This window comes from Apaloderma vittatum, unplaced genomic scaffold (genome assembly GCF_000703405.1).
Source record: "Apaloderma vittatum isolate BGI_N311 unplaced genomic scaffold, ASM70340v1 scaffold832, whole genome shotgun sequence".
Classification (NCBI taxonomy): Eukaryota; Metazoa; Chordata; class Aves; order Trogoniformes; family Trogonidae; genus Apaloderma; species Apaloderma vittatum.
The window spans coordinates 1-19,168 of NW_009701682.1; the positions used below are offsets into that span (position 1 = coordinate 1).

At 41.7% G+C, this 19,168-nt stretch overlaps 1 protein-coding gene across 1 annotated transcript; it reads left to right on the forward strand.

Annotated features, from left to right (window-relative positions):
* The first annotated feature begins 391 nt into the window (after nucleotides 1-391).
* Nucleotides 392-18,759, forward strand: LOC104268143 (phosphatidylinositol 3,4,5-trisphosphate 3-phosphatase TPTE2-like). Its single transcript, XM_009879218.1, has 18 exons — nucleotides 392-441; nucleotides 2,426-2,503; nucleotides 4,821-4,868; nucleotides 5,323-5,484; nucleotides 5,891-6,010; nucleotides 8,855-8,954; nucleotides 9,793-9,856; nucleotides 10,544-10,608; nucleotides 11,527-11,587; nucleotides 12,483-12,564; nucleotides 12,647-12,735; nucleotides 13,758-13,819; nucleotides 14,837-14,917; nucleotides 15,914-16,019; nucleotides 16,664-16,761; nucleotides 17,137-17,232; nucleotides 17,722-17,792; nucleotides 18,493-18,759. Exons 1-18 carry the CDS (start codon nucleotides 392-394, stop codon nucleotides 18,593-18,595), a joined length of 1,536 nt encoding a protein of 511 aa, XP_009877520.1. The 3' UTR covers nucleotides 18,596-18,759.
* The last annotated feature ends 409 nt before the right edge of the window (nucleotides 18,760-19,168 follow it).

The following is a 19,168-nucleotide window of genomic DNA, read 5'->3' on the forward strand; positions in this document are numbered from 1 at the left end:
GGGACCTCTCGGGGCGGCTCCCCAGGGCTTTCAGCCCCAGTTTGTTGGAGCAGCCCCGGGGCTGAGCCCCTCCGGGAGGTGCCGGCTGGGGCTCTTGGGTGTTTCGTAGCTTGTAGCAGGTGAAAATCTTATGGTGCGAGGTGAAGCTGCTGTTTTAGAGTTGTTGCTGCTGCAGCACAACAGGTGTCTTCAGGAAGCCTTCATTGCACTGGCTCTTGCTAGCCTTATAGGTGGCGATTGTACATTGTCGACTGGGCAGGGACAATACTTGGAAACGAAGCAGAAGCCTTTCTGCTGGTAGTCTGTGAGGCTGCTCTAGGACGGGGTTTGCTCTGCTCTCTCTTTAACTATATGTGCTTCTCTTAAGTCTGGCAGGGCAACACCAGGTGAGATGACAACCGTGAGGTACGAGCAAGGGTCAGAGATGACCGATACGTCCAGGTGAGTGGAATGAACTGCACCAGTGTATGGGTTTGGGTTTGAAGCGTCCTGTGTGTGGTCCCCTTTCCAGAGTTTCTTAGGGCTTTCAAAATAACCGAGAGAATAACTGTGGAGTCCTTGAAGTTTATATAGCATATAGCCTTTGTATTCCCCCCTCCCTGCCCCCAGCCTCCTTAAAATGCTGATGCCCAAGAGGAGTGATATCTCTGAGAGAGATGCGCTGTTGTGATTGGCTTCTTACAAGTAGTTAAGAACTAACTAAGAAAAATACAGAGCACCTAGTCATGATATAATAAGCTCATGGCAGGAAATCCTGCCCTCTTCTAGCATTCAAAACCACTGTCAAGGTTTCTTGTAGAGCAAGATGCTCTGTTCTCCTTAAAAGCATCAAATGCGAAATTTTCTTTAGCTGTGAGCAGTCAGAAAAGCCTGTGTGTGTGTGGAGAAACAAGTTCTTGTAGTATATTCTCATTTTCTTCTCTTCCACCAAAGCTGTTCAAGACTAGATATAACAGTTTGTGTCGGAAAGCTTATTTTGGTGTAGACATCAAGTAGATGAGCGCTCAGCAAAAAAAATTCCCTCTGAGGAAAGCATTATCTAGAGGTGAATTTTTGTGTCAGAGCACAGCGGAAACTGTACTTGAACTTGGCTTCTGTTTTCTTTTTGCCTTAAAGGTTGACTTCCTAGCCCCAAACACTACTGTTTTCCATTCTTATTTTGGGTCATTTTAATCACAATAGATAATAAAAAGGTGGCATTTGGTGCACTTCATGTGTCTACAAGTGTAAGTGAGTGACCTGCAGCAACATTTCTGTAACAGCAGCAACCTGCTTTAATGAGTGAAGCATTTCAGCTGTACAGTAAGTGGAAATTCCCAAGTGAATATCCTATAACAGTATCTAGGAAACAAAGCTGAATGGCTTTGGTACATCACCGGAGCTTTGCTTCAGTTCTAGGAACAAAGTGAGGATACTGGTGTCTGGAGATACTGGAGCTGGAAAATTAGCTTTAAATAACAAAATTGTGGCAGAGGGCAATACTATTCCTCTCTAGCCTGATACTAAGTGCAGGTGGTGAATCATCAGTACTGGTGGCTCTTGTGGAGGATGAAGAGTAGTTGAATCCTCTGAGTTGTTACACTAATGCTTTAAGCATGCTAAACTGCCTCACAACAGCACAGAAGCATCTATTGAATATGTGCACGTAGTTGCTCCTGCCCAAGAAGCAAGGGTGCTGGAGCAGACCCACAGCAAACACTGAGGCTGTGCTATTATGCCGCTCAGTATTTCTGTGGAGAAGGCTGAATTAGGAACTCCTGAGTTTGGATGTTGCACTTTATTTTCTCTGAAGTCATCACGTGGTCTTCAAAGCTTCTCAGGTGGCTGAACAAAAACTTAATCTAAAGGGATCCTTTTAAGGAAGTTATGGCAAGCAGCCACTACCTCAAAAAAATGCTGTTCTAGCACTAGCTCAGCTGCCTGCTGCTCTGGTCTTCCAGTTTCCGGTCTGGTATCCTGCTCTGCACAAAAACATCTCTGTGCTATGGCTTTTGCTGCTGAAAACATTAATTCTCTGAACAAGTAGTTTACTGTAATAGAATTAATGTCACAAAGTGTTTTTGCATATGCATGTTTCCAGCACTTCCAGAATCTGGATTGTTAAGTCCTCATCAGACTCTCAGATGCATTTCTTCAAAGCCCTTTATCCTATTGCTGAACACATCTGTTCCCTTCCTCCCGCAGAAAGAGAAACTTTTGAGAGATGGATTGCTAATGGGAACTAGATCAGTACAAGCCAAGGGCTTCTGCTATGCCAGCATGTGGGAAGTTGTTCTTGCCCTGGTACTGTGCCTGTGCTCTGGCCTAGGGTGCTGCTCACTGCTCAGCTGGCAGTTAATATTCTTTTTCTCTGGAACAACGAAGGGTAGCAATGTGTGAAGTTGACATTTGTATCGATATGCGACTTGTGTTATTCCTTTGCCAGCTCTCCAACAGCAGAAGAGCCCACAGTAAAGATTGATGATGGTCGTGACGAGGATAATGAACCAGACAACTGTTCCAAGTAAGCTAATGACGTACTAAATGCCTTGCTTACCCTCAAAAGTGGAGTTTGTTTAGCCAAAATAAGAAGGCAGATGGCTTACTGAAGTAGTGTGAAGCTCAGTAAATCACTTAATGTTAACATTTGTTCTAGAACACAGTAAAAACAAGTAAGTTCAGGAAGCTTCTTTTTACCTCTAGAGATGAAAGCCCAACACAAGAACTAGCTACAAGTCCATCATATTACAAAGAATGGGTAGTCCAAACTGCATTGATTAAATTTTCCCAAAGAAATGAGTTTGAGAGAGCACAGAAGAAAAAAATGCTGCTGGTGAGAAAACGAGGTGAATAAGCACATGGGGCAAATGATGAGCATAATAGCCTCATTGAGACTAAACTGAACTTGCTAGTGATTAACGCTGGTCTTGAAGTAGTTATTTTCTAGCTCTGGTCACCAGATCACTACTCTTCTAGCATGCTTGGTCAAGTCAGTGACAAGTGAATAGACTTGTTTCTCAATTCCTGCAGCTCGGGAGCGGTAAGACTAAGCTTGTTACCTCAGTTCTTCTAGAATGCAGGAGCTGCCGTTTCAATTACAAATTGCACATTTCAAAATTTCAATTACAAATGCATTTCACAAAGGCTTTAAGCAAAGTATGTAAGCAGATGTGCCATGTTCTCTTCAACTCGTTTAAAATGTTGGCAAGCCAAATTGGAGTGATGTGTATGTATTTCAGTCTTTAGTGCACCTAATAAAGGTGTTTGATCGTTGACTGCGGAAGCTGAAGTCTTGGTGTACCTACTGCATTTGTCTTGTGGAACTGACTGGGCAAAGATATAGACCAGCAAACTCTTTGTGTAATTATTGCAGTGCTTCCTTAGATATTGGACATTGATAAATGTGAACCTCTTGTACTCTAGGTTGCCTTAGAGGCAAGATCTGTTATTGCATCCTTGATTTCCATGGGGAAAAGTGGGTACTACAACTTAAATATGTCCTTCCTGCTTAAGGATACATGTGTTTGCTGGTTAGACCTTCTTCCTTAGTCTAAAGTATGAACCTAAGAATGTATGGGTTAATTCAGTAAGCTCAGGGAGATGCTTCCTCATTTGCTTCAAAGATGCCTAGCCTTGTCTTAAACTGAGTTATTGAGGTGTTAAGGATATGCACTGAGTGAAATGTAATGCTCAAGCTTACCCTAGAGGAAACAAGTAGCTCAGACAGGATCACTGGGGTGCAATATGCATTATTGAGCTGACAAAGAGTTCCTGTAACAGTGTTATCTCTAATGGTGGTGGGGAGGGGAAGCGTAGCAACTGTATATAACAGGAAAGATAGGGTGGATAGACAAATAGTACAAAAAGAATTTACTGGTACTTTTTGCCAGTATGTCAAAACTTCTGGTGGGTTGTACTGCTAGTGATATACTTGGATGAGTTGTTTTAAGTGTATAAGAGAAGACCTAGTGCTTACAGTAGTTAAGTACTCCCAAGATTACTTAAATGACTGACAATTTGTTTTTCACATTGTCAGAACTTGGGGTTTGCAGAAAATTGCTTCCATCTTAGCTCTTGGTGCAGCCTAAAGAAACTTTTGGCTAGTGAAATAGTTATACAGAGGCCTAGCTTAAAACCACAAGGCTTAAAGCATGCCAAAGAGACAGCAAATAATCTTCCATAACTGAAAACATGAGCTAGAACCCTGCTAGGGTTGGAGATAACTCCTACAAGTGGAAGAACTTAGCTTCAGCGACTCATTTTAAGAGGTACCCAAGTCTTCAGTCTGAAAGCCAAACCAGTATTTATTCTTAAAATTGGGAGAGGAATATGTCTTTCTCTTCCATGAGCTCAGAAGCAGTAGTGGAGTCATTAACAAATGCAGCTTTTTCCAGGCCTGGAAAAAAGGTTTTTCTGATACAATGAGCTAATATCTTGAACAAGATACCTTTAGAGATGTTTATCCTTTAATTTTCCTTTCTTGATCAATAGCTATTATACAAGCCCACTTTTAAAGCTTATAACTGAGCATTAAGACACACTTCTAGTGTTGCTGAAATTGTGACAGTGAACAGTGTTATGTGTAAGTACATACTGCTGTATTTCTAGGGTCTGTAGCTGTTGAATACTTTTTCTAACAAGTGATGAAAGCATTGCTTTCAAGTACTCTCTTAACCTATATACTTCATGAACGCAACTAAATAGTCTCCTCTCAAAGAAATCACTGCTATTCATAATTCTAAAACCAAAAGAATGTGAACAAAAGAATGTAACAGTGCTCTTGTGGCTAGTGTCAGTAGTGAAATGTCACTTGTCTTGATGCCAATTCTTTTCTCTTGCAGTGCAATTAGGAAAAAAATTTCCCCATTTGTGATGTCATTTGGATTCAGGTAAAAGATTGTGCTTGTAATGATATGGGCAGAGTAGAAATAGTCCTTACTTCTGATGTAGCAGCTTGGAGTGTTCCTTGAAGAACCCCAGCCTGCTCTGTCTGGAAGGTGTTGAATACCCTATCACCTCCAGAAAGAGTGACTTGAGAAAAGTGTTTTGATGGGGAAAGAAGTCTGAAATGCATATGGAATAGCTGTGGAATTATGGACAACTACAGCTGAGCCCAAGGTAAATCTCCAGTTCCATATGGATGATGTACTTTGTACAGGTCATTTAAAATGCAGTTTGAATCTTTCACCTGCTTACAGAAGCAGGCCTCTATCTGTGTGTAAGAGAACACGCTCTTGCTGGAACAGTTTAAAACAAAAAAATCTGAGCTTGTTTTCTTTAGTCAGTAAGTATCAGCAATTCATTCCTACCTCTGAGGTTGACTTGTGTTTTTTCTTTTTGCAGAGTATTTGGAGTTGTACTTATCATTGTGGACATTATAATTGTTATTGCTGACCTGGCTATTGGTGAAAAGAAGAAAGGGGTTAGAGAGATTCTTGAAGGTGTTTCTCTGGCAATAGCACTCTTCTTTCTCATTGATGTTCTCCTGAGGGTGTTTGTTGAAGGGTAAGTTGTGGGCAAAAATTAGGTCAGTGTGGGAAGTCCTCAAGCTAGTAAGGAAGGAGTACTTCAAGCTTGGACTATGAATGTGGATAACCATGTAGGCTAATCTGCATGTAGACAATGGCTGCATCTATTCTTGGCTGTGCACATTGGCTGTTTCCCTTCTACAGAATAATATGTAAAGTGCTTTTGGTGTAAGTGAGCACATGGAAACTGTGTCAGCTTTGCTGTGATTTATGTGTGTAGACCAGGTGTAATATTTTCTTAGTCCTCAGTGCTTAGTGTTAAGAAATATTTCAGAAGAGCTTGTCTCTAGCAGTTGCTCTGTATGGATGGTTATGTTCCCGAAGATTTATTTCGATATTTGCTATCTGTATGGGTATCTGTCTAAAGCTCTACTTTGCTTCAGCTTCAGGAACTATTTCCGGTCTAAACTGAATATTTTGGATGCAGTCATAGTGGTGGGTACTCTGTTAATTGACCTGACATACTCCTTCTCGGAACTTGCTGCAGCAGATCAGATACCAAGGTAAGAACAGTACAGCAGCTCTTAAATGTGAGCTCTCTTTTCTTGGGCAGATCTAACCTAGATGTGTGCCTGTTAGATCACGATTGTGGCTGTGATAGTACTTCATAGAACAGACTAATGATGAATAGAAACACCTGGCTTTGGTCTGTAGTTATGCTGCAGACTGTCTGAAGGCAGAGATGATCTAAATGTATCATTTAGGGTAACTGAATAATGAGGCTGTCAAGTGCTCGGACTCAAACTTTTTTTGGCGGGAGATGTGCTGCAGCCCTGATAGAGGAGAGAGTCTGAAGGCCAGAAAGAAGAGTTGAATTGTAATAGCAAATGGAACAGTCAACTGAGGAAGTGTTTACATCTAATGACCTTGAAGTAGAAGTCGCTGCCATGCTATTTCATCCATCTTGCTTTCCCAAAAGCCCTATGGTAATATAAGTTGGATTTTTAAGCCATGCCCTGGGGAGCAGAAACATGCTCTTTGTGTGCATAAGTTTTAACTCAAGTTGTATTTCCATCTGATTTCTGTAGCTTGATCAGATGATAAGCTTTGAAAGGAATCTGTTACTGATGGAGACAGAACTACAATTGAGAGAAACTAATCTACATTAGGTTTGACTTTCTGAAAGTTGCTTATGTCAGCCAGGGAAAGAAGATGAGTGTGGGTTTTTTTTGGTTTGATTTCTTTTTTTTTTAAAATCACTACCCCAATTCAACTGGCTACTGGGCACAAAGGGGGAAACATTCTTTTAGAAGACAATGACTCAGAGTCTAGTTACTGAAGAATTCAAAGCTGGACAAACATCTGGAAGTGTTAGTTGTCTCTTCAAATGTCAGCTAAACTCAGGTTTCAAAAAGTAGAACTGTCAATGGAATTGCTTTTGCAGCCTCAGAATCATAAAAGGCTGTTTCATTCTAGGTCTTTAAATGTTAGTCAGTTTAATGATTATTCCATCTCTCCTAGCCATGTTTTGGGGTTTTTTTTGTTTTTCTTTTTGTTGCTTTTAAAGCCACTTTCATATTATCGGAGCATCTGGTTAAAGGTGGGAGAGATAACACAGTGACAGAGTAATTGACATGGTTTTTACTATGTTAGTAGTAGGCCTGATCCTGTCCTGACCCATCCTGTTGTAGACCAGTGTGTGTAAGTTCCTTGTAATCTGACTTGCTGAAGTTGATGGGGATTTAGAACAGGTTTTTGGGTCACATAAAATGGAGTTCACACTTATGTGCTCAGAAGATACTCAGCTGGGTTCTGTCTTCTCACCCATGCAATTCTTAAGGCCCTCTGAAAGGCTTCTGTGGTTTATGGCTCTTCAGTCCTGTTTTGACTAAAGTAATACTACCTGACACTAGATGATATCTCAGACTTGTCCAAATTTCAAATCTTCATATGAGATGCTCTTCCCACTTAACACTCCAGTGGTGTCCACACCATCCAACTAATTCCCAGTGGCCTACCTGGGGTAGGCTCCTTTCTCCCACCCCTCCATAGACCTTTCTCAAGAAGCAAACAGAAGTCTTAAAGCACCTGATATCTAAGAATCATTAGAATCTGAACAGTTGTTCTGTGGATGAGAGTGTATATGTGACAAGTAATTTTTGGTGGCAGTCCTGGTGCCCTCATGGAGTATGGTCTCTATTTCTAATCTAGCCTAGCTGGGTATACATTCAGATGAGTTACCTGTTTCCTCTCAAGAAACAAACAGAAGTCTTAAAGCACCTGATATATCTAAGAATCATTAGAATCTGAACAGTTGTTCTGTGGATGAGAGTGTATATGTGACAAGTAATTTTTGGTGGCAGTCCTGGTGCCCTCATGGAGTATGGTCTCTATTTCTAATCTAGCCTAGCTGGGTATACATTCAGATGAGTTACCTGTTTCCTTCAAGTCTGACATGGGAGGATGCTGAAAAGAATGAGAGCTGTATATTGGTTGAGGCTCTGATGCTTAACTGGCTAACTTCCTAAAGGATAGACTGCAAACTGCTTTTATCTTGAAGAGCTGCTTCTCGCAGTTGTGGTTCGGGCTGTGGAGTCTTCACTCCAGTGTTGGTCTGTCTCCTTGGCTGTTAGCTTCAAGGGAGCTCTGTTCTGAAAACAGCAGGATGATCCTGGGCTAGGAAGGAGGTCAGGGAAAAGCTGCAGCTTTCCTTCAGGTGTCCAGGACAACCTTGTCTTGCTGGCTTTAAGCTCCATATCAGTGGAGAGCAGGCTGTCTTCAGCTGGAGGTGATGAGATAGTTTCCTTAATATTTGTCCCCCTTACTGTAGGTATTCACCAGGATTCTTACCATGTGAAACATGATAAGTGCTCCTTAAAAGTATATTCTTACATACCTCCTTAAGGAATGAATGTTAATTTGCCCTAGTCTCTAAGGGTATTCAAAAGCAGCTGCCTCTGCTCACTTGTTTCTGTAGAACCACTCACATAAGCATCTTGCCTGCTTCAAAGTTCAACAGCAGTTCAAAGTTTGCTCAAACCAAGTCATCTGCTCAAGTTGCTGAATGATTAAACACAGGGTTTATGCTGATCTGTTCTCAGGTTTCTTTAATCAAGGCATGATGTATAGAGCCTGTCTAGCTTCTATTTTCAGTTATTTTTCAGGTGGCTGCTTACACTTAAATGTATACTTGAGAACAAGCTTCAAGGAACAAGAAAGTGGGAATAAAATCATGGTGTTCTTCAAGCATAGTATTCTTTTTCCAAAATCAGCCTGAGAAGTCCTAGTTCAGTATATGAAATAAAGCTTTAAACTGTCTCTGAAGTGGCTTTTAAATAGCTTTTAAGCTTTGGATTTATGTTTAATTGTGCTCACTTTCTTTCATGGTGACTCTCATTCTCATCTAGAATGGTTACCCTCCTCCGAGTTCTGAGAATTGTCATCTTAATAAGAATATTTCGCCTGGCTTCACAGAAGAAGCAACTTGAAGTGGTCACTAGGAGAATGGTAAGTTGGCCTTTTAACATATCCAGGCTACTGTTACTGTTTCCAGCTCTGTCTTCTTCTCCAGGCAGCCATCAACAGCAAGTAGCAAGACTGGCCACAGCCTATTGGTCTGTGACTGATCATTACCTGAGCAACGTGTCTGTTCAGTGTCCCTGGCAGGGCACTGGAGCTTTGCTCCCAACTTCAGTATAGCTAATGATTCTTAACTTTGCTTAAGTAAGCAGCAACTTGACCTGACAGGGCAGCATATCAAAGGAATTGTAACACTGCTGTGTCTCAAGTAATAATTTCTAGTTTGTGTGGTATATAAACTGTTTTCCCTCACGTGGAGGAGGATAGGAATTTTAATGCTATGCTGCTTATTTTAGGTGAAAACAAAAGAACCTAACTGTTGAAGACCTTTCTATTGTAAATACCTCTTATTTTCCTCAGAGGCACCAAAGTGATTCTTAAAGCTTCAAGTGTCTCCTCTTGCTCAGGAATAAGGAGTCGTGGTTATGCTGCCCTTTAACTCTCTTCTTCCTTCCCTCAGTCCCCAAACACTCAAATAGCAATGACAGATGAATGCTGCGGTCTGTAAAGTATCTGCAGTGTTCTTTTGACCAGAATAAACGTTGGTACTTCAGGGTAAAAATTCTATATGGAGCTTCTACCTAAAAGCTAACACAATAAACGCTTTTCTTGGCTGGTGTTGTGAACTTCGTTACAGCAAAATGAGACTCTGCTTCTCATGACTTCATGTCAGAGTCTAGATAGTTGGTTTTTTCCTAGTAACAGGCAACACTTATTAATCTTTGGCATTCCTTTGGAAGACTTAACTCTGTTCTTTTTTTGGCAGGTCTCTGAAAACAAAAGGCGTTATATGAAAGATGGCTTTGATCTGGATCTCACTTATGTTACTGGTTTGTGGAAGCAAATGACACTTTACAGCATGTTACGTCCTGCTAACACTAGTTATTCAGTAAAAAAGTGCTTGATGTGAAATACAGGCAATGTTTTTGACTTCATACTTAAGTTTCATTAGTCTAACCAGGCCTACTCCTTTTCTGTGGGATTTGGAAATATAGATTCCTGACTCTAACACTGTTCTCAAGATTTACCTCTCTGGGAGAGAGGTTGTACATGCTGTATGTAATGATGGAAGTTTTCCTGAGGCCTAGGGAACCAGAGCTGAGAAACTGTTGACTAAATTGTGATATTTTTGCCTGTGATTCTATGGAGACTGACACTTACTGGTAGGTGGTGCTTCAGGAAGTGCTATTCTCCTGCTCTAGCTATACTAAATGCAGAAGGAAACCTCTTGCAAATCATAGAATCATAGAATGGCCTAGGCTGGAAGGGACCTTAGAGATCATCTAATGCAACCTCCCTGTCATGGGCAGGGACGCCTCTCAACTAGATCAGGCTACTCAAGGCTCTGTCCAGCTTGGCCTTGAACACCTCCAGGGAGGGGGCAGCCACAATGTGTAGGTAGTTGTTATAATTAGGGTAGGAATAAGCTGTTTCATAATGATGTTGCTCTCAGTCATGTAGTTCCTATGTGTGAGGAGTGTTCACCCTGTTATTTCTCATTGTCGTCTTTTCCACAGATCGCATTATTGCAATGTCCTTTCCTTCTTCTGGGAAGCAATCTTTCTATAGGAACCCTATAGAGGTAAAAATCTCTAAACTACTAAGTTCAGTATTTCTGAATGCTGTTTCACTTCTGGGCTTGCACTAATTTGGCTGTGGACTAGATTGTCAAGCCAATTCAAGTTGTGGTGTCTTGGCTGGTTGGTGGTCCCTGCTGTGCTGTACTGCTTGTGTATCATAGATTCATAGAATATCTTGGGTTGGAAGGGACCTTAGAGATCATCTAGTCCAACCTCCCCGCCATGGGCAAGGATGCCCTTAACTAGACCAGGTTGCTCAAGGCCTGTTTCTAACCGAAGCAAAGCCTAGTGGGATGTGTCTCATGATGTGCACACACTGGTGTTCTGATGCTCCTATTCCTTGGCAATGCCTTGGAGAAGATGGAGCCAGCCTCCTCTTAGTGGTGTCCAGTAATAAGACATGGGACACTGGTCACAAACTGGAAAATGGGAGGTTCAACCTAAACATAAGGAAATACTTCCTTACTGTGAGGGTAATGGAGCACTGGCACAGGCTGCCCAGGGAGATTGTGGGGTCTCTGTCTCTGGAGACGCTCAAAACCTGCCTGGATGTGTTCCTGTGTGATCTGCTCTAGCAGGGGGGTTGGACTAGATGATCTTCAGAGGTCCCTTCCAACCCCTACTATTCTGTGATTGATCTAAATAAAGATGTTGAAAAGGTCTGCATTAATGCCATTTAAAGCTATGCTGCCTGATATTGTGGAAACATAAGTGTGTAGGGCAGGGAAGACTAGTTGCAGTAGTACTTTTATTCCGGGTGAGAGCTGGAGCTGTTGGGCTGGAAAGGGCTGCTGTCTGAGGGCTGTCCATGAATGCAGGTGCCTACCCCACTTGGGGGTAGGGGATGAGGTGGCAGTAGAAATAAGAAATAAGGAGAAGAGCACTAACTACTCTGAACTTGTATCTTATTATTGTTTTAGGAAGTTGCAAGGTTTTTGGACACCAAACATGCAAACCACTATAAAGTCTACAATCTCTGCAGTAAGTATGTTTAGCTGCTGACTGTGTGTGGAAATATTGCTAAACGGAAAAATATCTTATCAATGCATGATACTGGCAATGCTAGGCCTCCAAGAATTTAAAATATGTTAAGAGTACACAGCTGTCTTCTGCCTTCTGTCCTGAATATGACTATTCTATTGATTTTGAGACTCTAATGTGTTGTACTGAAGCTTGCAAAGGAGATACTGGCTGCCTTGATCATGCTGAACAATTGCTTCAGTGTTTCAAAACTCTTACTGAGGAAGTGGCAAACTAAATCTGGACTAAAGCCTGGGGTGGTGTTGGGAGATTTTTCTAGTGAAAGATTAGAAGAATGAGGTGAATGAATAGTTAAATGCTCTTCTGTTTAGAAGTGGCTAAAGCAATGACAAATACCTCAGGAACACCTATCCTGTGGTCTCTGCTTTTATAGTAGAGCATCAGAATTGAAGGTATGATACAGAAGCATTGATACTTGAATTCCTGAAGAAGTAAAACTGTCCTTTAGCTAGCAGAGGGATAGCTGAAGGGTCACAGATGAGGAGTATGGTGGTAGCAGATTCTTACCACTTTGTAGCTGGTCATTGATGTGGTTGGCCCTCACAGTACAGAAGAACATTAGCTTTCAGGTCCCTAAATTACTCTTATGGAAAGGACTGGCCATCTGGGCCTGGAGGTGAATTTTCACGTAGTGAGAGGTGTGAAACTGGAAGCTAAACAAGCATAATTCTAGCCAAATTACCTCTAGTTGTGTGTTTTTCCACTTTGATATGTCCATTTTTACTACTGTACTTCAAACACTATCTGTATGCTCAGACCAGTAGTTGTGTGTCACAAGCCACTTTGTTGCAAGCGTGTTCCCTTTCCTGGCCTGACGCCGGATCTTTCCTTGTAGGTGAAAAAGGCTATGACCCCAAGTACTTCCACTACAGGGTGGAAAGGATTTTTATTGATGACCACAATGTCCCAGCACTACAGTGAGTCTTAACAAGAAATATGTATGTTGTGATAGTTCTGTACAGACATTTGCTTTCATCCACTAATTTTCCTCTTATCTAGGGACATGCTGAAATTCACTGCCAGTGTTCGTGAATGGATGAGCCAAGATGAAAAGAACATCATAGCGATTCATTGTAAAGGAGGCAAAGGTAAACCTTCTCATGTGTAATCTGTGTATGCTACAAATTGCATGCCATTCTTATAATGGCTTCTTTTGATGGTAGTATGGCCTTAAGCTGTAGTATGAGATGGATTTAGAGTGTAACAAATTCTGCAGATGCTCTGATGACTAGCAACAGTATAGTGCTGTGTGTTCAGTATTACACAACCCCATTTCTGGGTTCTTAATCTAAGCTGGCATCTGGTGTCTTCAATAACTTGCAACTCAATGTAATCTTATGGGGACAGGCTAGTAAAAACTACTGTGGATGAGATGACCTGTGGGTGCTGTCTGCAACCTGTAGTAGTGTGGGAGCTGTTGGAGTCCATAGATAGCTGCATATAAACCAGATTTCACTGCAAACATCTGCCACATCTTTAGCTCCCTGCTGTTACTACTGCTAATGCTTGGCTTAAACCAGGTGGTTACTTAACATAAAGAAGGCACTTTTCCCCCACTTGAAACCATAGCTTAAAAGGTTTTGCAAAACTGAACGCTGAAGCTAGCTGCAGGCCAAAATCAGCTCAAAGAACATGTTTAGGGAGGGATGATTTGACCTCTGAGATTTTAAATTTCAAACTGAGACTCCATTGGAGTATCTGTGCTAGCAGTCTTGATGCCTTCTTAGTAGGGTTTGAGGCGAGAGGGGGCAGTTGGAGCAGAGAAGCAGCGCTTGAGGCTTGGAGCATTGGCAAGTGCCAGTCTATAACCTAATCTAGTAGTGTGTACTTAACTCTATCCCCTGCTAAATGGAGTGTGCACATACTGGCCAGCTTCCTAAGTGTCTCTAGGAATATGACAAAGAAGTGTGGGGACTGCTTTCCAGGAACAAGTTAAATTGCATTATCTTGTCTAACTCATTCTTCCCAAAAAATACAGGCACTTGACTCCTAGTGTCACTTATTCCCTGTTGTCTTCTTTTATTTCAACAAGTTAATTTCAACTTCGCTAAAATAATCCTAAATACCCTTAAACTGCTGTAGTTCAACCCGTGTCTTTCTTCTAATACAGGCAGGACTGGAACAATGGTCTGTACCTGGCTCATAGACAGTGATCAGTTTGAGAGTGCAAAGGTAAAAACTGGTGTTTATACTTTTGATTCTTCTAGTATTCAAAATGTCCCTGAGAACCTGCTTAGTTGGTGAAGTGCGCTAAATATGCTGCAAAAGGTCCATGCTGGAAAAAGGATACTGTGAGCAATCTATTTTACAAAGAAGTTCTTGCGAATCTTGTCACTATATAAATTCCTTTCTGAAGACTATTCTTGATTAGGAAGAACTGGGAAAGTATAATTTAACAGAATAGCAACTTTGAAGTTAGTGGAGGGTTCTCCTGTGGGGTTTGGTTTGTTGGTTTTTTTTTTTTTTTTGAAGGTATAGTAGACCTAGGATCTTGAGCAACAACTTTTTGAAACTGTGGATGGCTTCTGAGCATGCTCCACTGAAGATAGTATCACTTTTACATGGTGTGGTGTTTTGGTTTTTTTTTATTGTTTGTTTGTTTTTGCCTCAACCTCACTCCAAGTAGTGTGAGGCATCAAGTGTTGTCTTAACTGTGAGCGTTACAGCAAGAAGCCTTTCTAGGGGAAGGGTGAAAGATGAGCATATCCCAGCCAGGGCAGAGGCACATGCTGCTTTATTATCCCAGGCCTGGTACATCCCTGTGGAGTCCTGGGTTGCAGAAGCCAAAGTCACTCAAGGTAGTCTGGCCAGAGTGTGTATCCATTTCATAACTTGGTTTTCTCCAGGTTTGGTGTTACATGAACTGATGTTCAGCCAAGGCTGTCACAGACTACTTGAGAAATATAGATGGTTCTAAAGCAATTCCTTAAAAAGCATTTTATTCTCACTCAGTGAGCTTTATTAGCGCTCTTTCATGGATGATGGGCTTGGATATCTCTGACTTCCTAATTAAAAGTGCTTTCTTATTCTAGTTAAAAGCCTCCTTTCAGAAGGTATCAAACCAACTATTGCGTATTTTCATTTGCATTCCTTTATTGGAAGTAACTGGTGCAGTTTTAGTTTACTTCTCAGAAAGGGGAACGGTGGTGGGATTAATATCTTAACCCTTGCGATTACCTTCCTACATAGGAAAGTTTGGACTACTTTGGGGAGAGAAGAACTGATAGAAGCACAAGTACCAAGTTTCAAGGAGTTGAAACTCCGTCCCAGGTAAGCTCGAGCAGTTCCAGGAAGAGTAGCCAAACCACCGCTAACCTTGTGAGCACTTATGCTATCCCACCTCCCCTGCCTTGTTTGAGATGTAGGTTTCTCCTAATGCCCAACTCCTGAACTTCCTGTACTCTTTCTTTGAGGATTGGAAAACTATCAACTTCCCTGCCTTTGTCCAAGCACATTCCTTATGCCTTTCCCTGTGTAATATCATTAAATCTGAATTATGGTATCTAAGGTAACAGAATTGTTGAGACTAGGAGAGCTTTCAATCCAACCCCACTGTTCAAGCAAGGTGAGTTAGAGCCAGTTGCTGAGGGCTGTGTCCAGTCATGTATAAATATCTCTACACACAGAGATTCCACAGCCTCCCTGGGCGACCTGTTGCAGTGTTTGCCCACCTTTACGGTGCATGACTTGATAATACAATTGGGCTGTTTATCAAGAGTGTCTGCAGCCGTGAGGCAGGGCCATGGCACTGCTGTGCCTGGGTGGAGGAATGAATCCTCTAGAGACTGAATTTGCAAGAAACTACTGAAGGTGCTGCCTCAGACCACAGTTTGGGGCTTTGCTCGTTTTGATTTTCTGTGTACGGTGACATGAAGCTGATGATAGAGGTACTTTTAGTTGCTGATATAAAATGGAAGCACAGCAGTCCTTCAGAATGTGCTTCTGTAAAATGAAAATATCTTGTACATTTAAACATTCTGCCCCTTAGTGCTATAACACTACAGCTCCTTGCTGCACTCAAAAGTACATAATTTCTCTTAGAAGACAAAGTTTAAATGTTGCTTAAAAACATAGATGTTGAATTTTTCTAGAGAATTGTTTGAGCTAAGGAGAGAAAGCAGAACAATTGACTGCTTTCTTCTTAGCTTTGGAGTTAGGAGGACTATGAACTTGGTGTAGAAGATCTATTTAATACTGCTTCTGCCTAGAATTAGTCTGTGTGGGGTACAGAAACTGCATAATGAGTCTGGTTTTTTTGCTTTACAGAGTAGGTATGTTGGGTATTATGAGATTCTGAAAAACAAGTATAACTTGAAACTCCCACCAGAGAGACAACTCAAAATAAAAAACCTCAAAATCCACTCTATACATGGTAAGAACTCTTGAATTTGGGCATTCCTCTGTCTGGTAATGATTTCCTAGTACAGGCAGCTGATCTATCATGGGCTTAGCAAGAGAGATAGAGGTGTGTAGGCTTCCTGGGATCTGAGAATCCAAATGGCACAATTAAAATACAATTAAGAGCATTTGGGAGTGCAGTTGCTCCAAGTGTTTGGTCACTTTCTGGGTATCTGGTCAAATGGTGGCTCACGTGCACAGTCTTCTCTTTCGGGAGGGGAATCACTTTTCAAGCAAGATTAACTCTACGTGTGGAACTGGATCCACTTATGTCTCCCAGCTTGATATACACACCTGTTTCTGTAGGTACGTACTGGTATTTTTGATAAAAGGCTAGAAGTACAGCACCACTTGTTCAAGGGGACTTCAAAGCACTGTTTTTGATCAGTCAGTGGAACTAGACTCCACATTAGCTTCTTCCTGCTCCACTATTAGGATTCACTACTGCTTCAAAATACAGCTTTGAGCCACTGAATCTTGAGCTACCTTTAGGGCTTGAGTTCTCTGAAGTCTGTAGCACGGCAGTCTAGAGCAAATAGGATTGCACTCTGTTTTCGTGACTACTTATGTTTCCAGCTAATGTAGGTACTATGGTGTAATGCAACTCTTTCTTCCTAGGAGTTGGGAAAGGCAATGGAACTGATATGAAGGTACAGATAATAATGAGGAAGCAAGTTGTGCTAGAATGTGTATGTGCCAGTCAAGGAAACTGCAAGGTGAGAGTACTGTGAAGTTGTGTCAGTTAAGTCACAGAAAGTGAAAGCTGATTTACAGGTCAAAAGTGTCTTCCTGTAACAGTTGAATACTGGGCATAAAACTCTCTAAAGAAATGGATGCTGTAAATTCTGAAAGAATGAAAAAGCTAAGCTTTACTAAATCACAGAAGAAGTGGTAGATAGTGAAAGATTTTCCTAGAAGTCAATCAATTAAATTTGATGGCCTGCTCTGACTTGAGTAGCTTAATTCTATTATTCTAGCACTGCTATTGTATTTGTATACCATGAATGGATATCTAGGTACTGTCATGAATTGGTCCTTTGTCTCTCTGCAGTAACTTTTCATAAAAGCAATACCTTTTTTCTGTTACGCAGCTCTTCTTTGATTCTGAAAGTGACTCTGTAGTCATTGGCTTGGAAGACAGCCCTGTTATAAGTGGTGATGTGAAAATCAGATTTGAATCACGTTCTGTAAGTGGGACATCATGATGACCTTAACCTGTGTATTAGGAGAGGCTGCAGCACAAACTGCAGCTACTCTGGCTGTGCTGTGTGGGGCAAAATCTCTGTTCCTCCCCAGTGACTCTGGGTGTGGGGGGTGGCTGGCAGTTGTTATTCCACCCCTGTGCAGTGAATGAGGCAGCAAATGTTGCTCTGTCAGCCTGTGCAGGTAGGGGAGGCAGCTGGCTGTTCCTACAGTACAACCAAGATATCTTGGTTGAGTACCTGCTGCTTCTACCAGAGGTCTCCTACTTCATTGCATGAAGTTTGAGTGACCCAGTCCTGAAATAACTTCCATCAAAATAATGATGTGGGTGTGATATTGGGTTTGTCAAGTGTACTGACTCTGGGACTAGCTTTATAAATCAAACTACTGAGGACAGGTGGGTACTCTTGCTCTGCAAAAAAATACTAGTCTTATTGTGTAATGGAATCCTTAAAAAAGGTCTTTGTGTTTAGGATCTCCCAAAAGGCTATGATGACTGCCCATTTTTCTTCTGGTTCAACACTTCCTTTATTGAAAATAACAGGTAAGAGATCACGATGACTGCCTTCAGATCCTCACTTCTGGTGTCTAAACAGCTGAAGGTTTATAAACATAGTCCTGAAAGCTGACATAGCTGGCTGATCAAGCCTGTCTTAGCTTCTGTGTCAGTACTGGTCTCTGATTCTCAGCTGTAACTTAAAAGCAGGCAGTTGGCCCATGCTTGTGCTCTGCCAAGCGTTCTTAAAATTGTGAGCTCTTTATCTTAATTGACTTAATCCACTGGGCTCTTTCCTCAGCACTTGTTGTTAACCAACTGGAAGGTAGTGCTAACTATTCAAACCTCAGGCAACTCTGCCATCCTCTATAGTACGGCTGACTGAGTGGCTGGAACTCATTCAGCAGCTTAGCAGGCAAATTAAGACCAGAGTTAGAGGTACTGATGCTTGGGATCCCAGAGAAAGCCTCATTTAGCTTACTGCTTCTCACGTTTTTGTTATAGTTAGAAATTACTGTAGTTTGTTCTTGTTGGACTAGAACTCCTGATGGAGCTACACGAGGCAAAAGTTGGGCTTGTGTGTGTTGGATGTAGAAAGGGAGAGACAGCTCCATGGCTGATGCCTGTCTGAATTCAAGGTCTGGGGCTATATTTAATATTGCAGGTCTGAGCTTGAAGTTCTCTTGGCTGGCTGAAAGGAAAAGCATGTCTTAGGCTGTAAGATATGCTACTAAATTTTGTCTTTCAGACTCTACCTTCCCAGGAATGAGCTGGATAATCCTCACAAGTCTAAAACGTGGAAAGTCTATAGTGAGACATTTGCTGTGGAGGTGAACTTTATTGAACCATAAAGGAAAGCTGAAAGAAGGGAAATACATAAAATTCATCTCTCCTGGAGAATGTCTTCCTGCTTCAGTATGAAGTGAAGCAGTCTCATTTTGATGTACTTTAATGTATTTCTATGTAGATACAACTTCTCAAATAAACTTACATGAAGTTCTGTTGTGCAGAGCAACAACACTCTGAAGAGTTATTATTGTTAGCTGACTGTCATGTCCTGTTAATGACCTGTTGGATCCTTTGGAACTTAGGTGTCACAATGTACAGGTAATCCCTACTTTATTAATCCAAGACCATTGTCTGTCTCTAAGCAAGAGCATTAACCTGCTGGTAAGTGGAGCCCTGCAGACTGCTGGACAAATCTGCCACACCTTCCCCTCAGCATCAGGGTTTTCCACAGATAAGTAGAATATGGGAATTTGGAGGGACGAATAGTCAACTGGCACATGCAGACTAATACTTCTTGAACAAAGTCTTGGTATCAAACCACCATTTAACCCATGATGTAGGGTTTTGAGCAATGTGTGGCCTGGGAGCTGACTGAGGGGACGGCAGACTGCAACAGGTGCTTCTCTGCCACTGCA